Here is a 7,226-nt window from a genome sequence, read left to right as displayed (position 1 = left end):
ATAGAAGGAATCTACTTTAAACATCATAAAAGCCATTTATGAGAAGCCCACAGTAAATATCGTCCTCAATGGGGAAAAACTGAGAGCATTCCCCGTGAGATCAGGAACAAGACAGACATGTCCACTCTCACCCCGGTTGTTGAACATAGTGTGGGAAGTCTTAGCATCAGTAATCAGACAGTAAATGAAATTAAAGGTATCATCACTTGCAAAGATGAAGTCAAACTTCCACTTTTTGCAGATGGCATGACACTACACATGGAAACTCCTACAGACTCCATCAAAAGTACTCTAGCGCTGATGCATGAATTTAGCAATGTTGCAGGTACAAAATCAATGTATAAAAATTGTTTGTGTTTTATACACCAATTATGAAGCAACAGAAAGAGAAATAAAGAAAGGAAACACACTTACAATGCACCAAGAGTCATAAAATACATATGAATAAACCTAACCAAATTTGTAAAAGATCTGTATGCTGAAAACTATAGAAAGCTTGTGAAGGAAATTGAAGAAGATACAGAGAAAGCGAAAAACTTTCCATGCTCGTGGATTGGAAGAATAAATATTGGAGACATGTCAATACGACCCAACACAGTCCTCACATTATATGCAGTCCCAATCACATTGCACCAGCATTCTTCTCCAAGCTGGAACAAGCAATCACAAAATGTGTATGGAAACACAAAAGACCCTGAATAGCCAAAGTAATACTGAAGAAGAAAACCAAAGTGAGAGACACCACAATGCCAGACTTTAGCCACTACCGCAAAGCTGTAACCATGAAGACAGCATGGTATTGGCACAGAAAGAAATGCATAGACTTAATGGCATAGAACAGAGACCCCAGAATTGGACCCACATACGTATGGCCAACTAATCTTTGACAGAGCAGGAGAGAATATCCAATGGAAAAAAGGACAGCATCCATTTAACAAATGGTGCTGAGAGAAGTGGACAGCAACACGCAGAAGAATGAAACTCGACCACTTTCTTACACCACTCACAAAAATAAACTCACAATGGATGAAGGACGTGAATGTGAGACAGGAAACCATCAAACCCTTGAGGAGAAAGCAGGAAAAATCGTCTTTGACCTCACCATCAGCAAGTTCTTACTTGACACATCTCCAAAGGCAAGGGAACTAAAAGCAAAAATGAACCATGAGGACCTCATCGAAATAAAAATCTCCTCCACAGGGAAGGAAACAATCAACAAAACTAAAAGGCAACTGACGGAATGGGAAAAGATGTGTGCAAAAGTCATACTGGATAATTGGCTAGTATCCAAAACCTATCAAAAGAACTCACCAACTCCACACCCGGGAAACAAAGAATCCAGGGAAGAAACGGGCAGAAGACTTGAACAGACACTGTTCTAAAAAAGACATCCAGATTGTCAAGAGACACATGAAAAGATGCTCAACAGCACCCCTCGTCGGGGAAATCCAAATCAAAACCGCACTGAGATACCACCTCATGGCAGTCAGAGTGGCTACAGTGAGCAAATTAGAAGACTATAGATGCTGGTGAGGATGTGGAGGAACAGGAACCCTCTTGCACTGTTGGTGGGAATGCAACCTGGTGCAGCCGCTCTGGAAACCAATGTGGAGGTTCCTCAAATCGATAAAAATAGACCTACCCGAAGACCCAGCAATAGCACTGCTAGGAATTTACCCAAGGGGTACAGGAGTGTTGAGACATAGGGGCACATGTACTCCAATGTTTATAGCACTACTTTCAACAACAGCCAAACTATGGAAAGAGCCTAGCTGTCCAGCAACTGACAAGTGGATAAAGAAGTTGTGGTTTATGTATATACAATGGAATACTACTTGGCCATGAGAAAGAATGAAACCCGGCCATTTGTGGCAACGTGGATGGAACTGGGGGGTATGATGCTAGGTGAAATAAGTCAGGCAGAGAAAGACAGATACCATATGTTTTCATCCATGTGTGGATCCTGAGAAACTTAGCAGAAGACCATGGGCGAGGTGATGGGGGGAAAAAGTTATAGAGAGGGAGGGAGGCAAACCATAAGAGACTTTTCAATACTGATAACAGACTGAGGGTTGTCGTGGGGTTGGGGAGAGGGGAAAGTGGGTGACAGGCACTGAGGAGGGCCCCTGTTGGGATGAACACTGGGTGTTGCGTGGAAACCAATTGGAAAATAAATTACATTTAATGAAAAAGGAAATCCAGGGGTTGTTCTTACTGAATATGAGGATAGCTTTCCATTTTCAGCACTTTATGAGCGTGAGGTAGTAGTAGCTTAAGCTGCGTAGATGAAAGTTTTGTTTGTGTGTTTAAGAAAAGGAGTTGAATAAAGACAGAGGCCTGTCACATGTATCACGTTGACCTTGGCAAGTTTCTCTTCTAATTGTTACCGTGACTTATCACTCTTAGTGATTCACATAGTTTGGAGTCAACCTTTCATGCGGAAGTGGATTTCAATTGATCGTGGTAGGTGGTCCTTGTAGTATTTTGTGAATGAATTATGTGGTGATGATGGATGGACTATGCTGGTTGCTTTCAAAAGCACTTACACGGACGGTGTAACACGTTTTCTACCCTTGGAATCCCATACGGTCTCTTACTACCTTGTCTATGACTTACCTGAAATATCATGAATTGGTAGGTAGTGAATAGGTTTTAGTGGCACTGAATGCCCTACTGACCACTCACACAGAATTCATTGACGCTTTGCTCTTAAGCACACAACGACTTGGTCTTCCCTAAGCTGCATGAAAGTGAGCATGGATCCTAACTAGGCCAACTGTTTGCTGCTGCTGTGAAGAACAGCTTCGTGAACTGTGAGCTGTAGCAACACACGTATGGAACCCTCAGCAAGGAACAGTATATTGGTATTCTTTGAAAGGGTAGAGTAGTTATTTCAATTTGGCTTTCAGTGCGTTGCATGACAAGGCATTTAATTAGCTAAAACCCTCATAGAGTCATGTTTGATTGCAAGTTGTGTGTACTCTCCACTGCTAAGTGTCATTTCATGTTAGATGGAATTAATGGAGGCTGAAGCACCCGTGCATTCACCTCTAGGACAACCCTCTTGAACTCGTGAAGAATTATGGGCCTTCTCAGGTAAGATTGCGTGCAGGTCTTTCTCAAGGGCATAATCTGAAACACAGCCAAACCTAAGGCAGCTTTGGGCAGCCCACCTTGATAAGATATGCAGACATTGTGACCTCACAAAGCGCCTGGTCTCCTAGCAACTGCGGTGTAACTCTCACAGCCTGCCTCCTGATTTGGCTTCATGGTAGGAAATTCATTAGGGTCCTGAGGCGGCCGCGAAACCTGGCAAGTGCGGCGGCCCCTAGCGGCCTCACATCCTGAGCAGCATGAAGAGGCGGAGGCGCTGGCCCCTGGCGGCCCTGGCCCTGGCCGCTGGGGGAAGAGCCTCTAGCGTTGCAGGGGGGGCCGCGCTGGAGCCGCCTGAGGAGAGGGTGGTGTACATGCGGTGGCAACCGTCCAACTGTCGCCGGCCAACAGCACCAAGGCGCTGATCGACGCTTTCAAGCTATTCCTGCCCCGCAGCACGGAGTTCAGGAGCTCCGACGCGGAGCTCTGGAGCTACCACTGCAGCCTCAAGCACCAGTTCTCCCCCGACATCCTGCGCAGCAAGGACGTCTATGGCTACCTCCCTCCTGACCCTGGTCCCGGACCCCCGGCACAAGCCCCCCGAGGCCCACCTCCAGACGCGCCCGCCAGCTGCCAGGCGGAGGCGCCACGGACCCTGGACGGTGGCGGTCGGCCACAGGAAGGTGACGCCCCCGCCTCCGCCGTCCCGCGAGGATAGCAGCCCCCGCAAGCCCGCGGCCTCCGGTCCCTACTCCGGGGTCCGCACCCTGGAGGAGAGTGGAAGGGCGGCCACCCCGACGTTGACCACCTTCCCCACCATTCGCGTAGCGGGCGACGTGTGGGTCCAGAGCAGCCTGCCAGAAGCGCGGCGCCAGGCGCGCCAAGTCCTGGGAGTGAACCTGGAACCCGTGGTGAGACTCCGCCGCTTCCCAGTGCCTGGGCGTGAGATGCGGGCCACCGCCGCGCGACCTCTCAGCCCCAGGACGGGTTGTGCCTGGAGGGATGAACCACGGATAGCCGGGACCGCGTCCCCTAGTGCACTTTACAGGAGAAGAAGCACCAGACGGTCCCGGCCCGCGCCCCCGGGATGCGGCGCCGCCTTCTGGGACTCCGGGGCAGATGTGCCCTCTGCTGCCTCCCAGCACCAGGTCTGCGGAGGGAGGAGACCCCTGGACCGCAAGGGAGGTCCCCTTTCTTCCTAACCCCAGATTGAGATGTCTCCAGGACTGTAGGGGAAGATCCATGTTCTCTCTTGTTCTCTCATTGGTCTGAAGTCGTCAGAAGAAGCCATTCCACCCCCACCACCTCCAAAGGAATTTGGTTCCATGGTTGTGTAATAAAGCTAGAATTCCCTTGCTGTTCACCCACCTCTGGCTCCTCCCGCCTCATTTTCTTTCTTTGTCTCCTTTTTTGACTGCCACTCTTTCTGGACGAAAGATCGAATATGTGTGGAAAGTTGTTGCAATAGTTGGTATTCTCAATACCAATGGCAATAGTGGGTATTCTGAGTCCCACACCTTTCCGAGTTAACTGGATTCCAACGCTTTGACCAAGGATATTTTCGAAGAATTTCTAAGAAATTCAAGCGTATCACTGTTAATAATGTAAGGATTTGTATGGCTTTGAATGTCATGGGCTCGGTGATTACTAACCAAAAGATTCAAAGTTCAACTGTGTACACATTCTTAAGACGTTTCTAAAGATTTTATATTGAAATGTAATGTTGATGTTTACTGAGCTCCTAAAGGAAATGGTAGACACTCGGGAAGTTTTGTTGAGTAAAATTAACTTGGGAAATTCTTTATAAGTGGGTATAATTGAAAGTGCATTGAGAAACCACACGGTTTCTATTAAAAACCAATGAGTGAATTTCAATAAATAAATAACTAAATGAATGAATGAATGAATGAATGAATGAATGAATGAATGAATTAAATAAATAAATAAATAAATAAATAAATAAATAAATAAATAAGTAAGTAAGTAAGTAAGTAAATAAATAAATAAATAAATAAATAAATAAATAAATAAATAAATAAATAAATAACTGGTGCTGGTTATGGACATGGATGGAATCCACTCGGAATTGACTTGGCCTTGTACTAATCTCACACACTGATCTTGGAATCTTTCCAGGATAATTTATTTTAAAATGGAAATCACATAGAACAAATGAGTAGGGGTAAGTGTGGTGACTAAAGCTGCATACATAATAGCCATTGGAATTCTCTGAAGTATTACTGATCTAGAGCGGTGGTACATTTTTTTTTGGCACCAAATATCTGGTTGAGGTTATCTTTGGGCAAAATAGATTTTCCTCACTTGTTTTTGTCGTTGTTGTTGGATAACAGGAAATATCCACATTACCATGCATCACTCTTATAAAAATCATGGCAGTTGGTTAACAGTTTTGCTCCAGGACTTTCCTTTATTATCTTATGTCCATGCACAGTTATGTTACCAGGTATTGGTCTTTTTGTTTGATAATCAAAGACCAGAGGGATCAAACAGGAGAGCCACACAGAGTACTTTTCACTTTCATGATCGTGTTTATATCCTGTGGCCCAGCATGGAATTCTTGATTATCCAAGTGACCTCAGTTATTGGTGGCAGCAAGACTTAATGGTTTTTAGTCAGTGGTGCCGCAGCCAGATTTTACTGCGATAAAATCGGAAGGGCCAAGGAGTGAGTTTGTACCACTATTCTTTCAAGTTTAAGTGTTCTGCAATAGAACCATCCATCCCAGGCTGAAACATGACCTATTAAATCTTCAAGATTACGGTTTCTCTCTGCTTGGCAGCTTTTTAGGGCAATAATGAGAGTTGTGATTTTTTTTTAATTTTCTTTTAATGTTTATTTATTTTTGAGACAGAGAGAGACAGAGCATGAATGGGGGAGGGTCAGAGAGAGAGGGAGACACAGAATCTGAAGCAGGCTCCAGGCTCCGAGCTGTCAGCACAGAGCGCGACACGGGGCTGGAACCCACGGACCGTGAGATCATGACCTGAGCCGAAGTCGGACGCTTAACCGACTGAGCCACCCAGGCACCCCGAGAATTGTGATTTTGACTCTCGGGCTTGTAGAGTTCAATGGCATAGCTTCCTAATATACAGTTTCCAGTAAGCCTCATATTCTTTTTTTCACTACTCAGTGATAATGTGTTGTTACAAATACTGCCACATGAGTAAATAAAAGTGAATAATTATTTAAAAGATGGAGAGTGTTAAATTATACTCGTTTCATAGGAAGCTTATAAAAATTTTCGTTACTAGCTTCCATTGCCAATGGTATTTCAAATACATAGGTTTTTCTCCCCCACCCTTCCCAAATTAACTGTTTTAGCTCATTAGCCCCTGAGGAAAAGATACATATTTGTACAACTTCCTTATTGTATATAATTGTATAATAATTAAAAATGAATCCAATGACCATATTAGAATGTAAATTCGACATATAGCTTATCGAGGTAGCTTCCCAGAGGGTTTTGAAATTAGATGTAGCTGGGAGGATAACTTAGCTCAGCACAGCTTTGAAACACAACCATTGACACCATGCAGTTATTTGAACTTAACTGAGAACGTTAGTTTTTCCCTGCTATACCTTGTTATTTTATTGCACTTGAACTTGCATTCATGCTTTCGGTTATCTGGGCTATCTGATTTCGGTTTGGATCTGAATGTCCATCCTAAATTCAATATGTTGCTTAGCTGGTCCCGTAAAAAATATTGCCATTTCTAGTTTAAAAAACAGGATGGTAAAAAAAAAAAAAAAATCTTTGTTTTTGCCTAGTTTTTAGCAAAACCTTGCTGAAGTTTTGTTTTACAACTTATAAAATGTGAAAAAACAACGAATATAGTTGATTCGTATATTAATAGGAAAATGAAAGTATTTTATGTATCCTTTTGGGCAGACCGTGAAAAGGAACTTGACATGGTGGCATTTCTGGTGAGGCATTCATTTACTGTCTTCTAAAAAGAGTCTGAGGTCAGGTTATACAGATTTTTGAAATAAATCCCATAGTCTTTTTTCATTCTCGTACCTTTATGTCTCATATGGCACAAGTAAGGAGGACGTTTATGACCTTCCTATGCTTGAGTGCCTATATGTGATGACTGGCACCTCAAATAAGCTTT

General features: G+C 44.0%; 1 protein-coding gene across 1 annotated transcript; it reads left to right on the top strand.

The window, feature by feature from the left end:
• Positions 1–3,353: 3,353 nt before the first annotated feature.
• Positions 3,354–4,384, top strand: LOC131503496 (serine/arginine repetitive matrix protein 1-like). Its single transcript, XM_058714958.1, has 2 exons — positions 3,354–3,472; positions 3,680–4,384. The coding sequence occupies exons 1-2, from the start codon at positions 3,354–3,356 to the stop codon at positions 4,293–4,295; spliced, it is 735 nt and encodes a 244-aa protein (XP_058570941.1). The 3' UTR covers positions 4,296–4,384.
• Positions 4,385–7,226: the final 2,842 nt, after the last annotated feature.

The sequence above is a fragment of the Neofelis nebulosa genome, chromosome Y (assembly GCF_028018385.1).
Source record: "Neofelis nebulosa isolate mNeoNeb1 chromosome Y, mNeoNeb1.pri, whole genome shotgun sequence".
Lineage (NCBI taxonomy): Eukaryota > Metazoa > Chordata > Mammalia > Carnivora > Felidae > Neofelis > Neofelis nebulosa.
The sequence above is the reverse complement of the archived record's forward strand: the minus strand, read 5'-3'. Positions and strand labels throughout refer to the sequence as shown.

Excerpts from the sequence above, each read along its gene's own strand:
- LOC131503496 (XM_058714958.1), top strand. The coding sequence starts at position 3,354 with ATGAAGAGGCGGAGGCGCTGGCCCCTGGCGGCCCTGGCCCTGGCCGCT. Across the intron at positions 3,473-3,679 it reads GAGAGGGTGGTGTACATGCG|CCGGCACAAGCCCCCCGAGG; the intron begins GTGGCAACCGTC and ends GGTCCCGGACCC.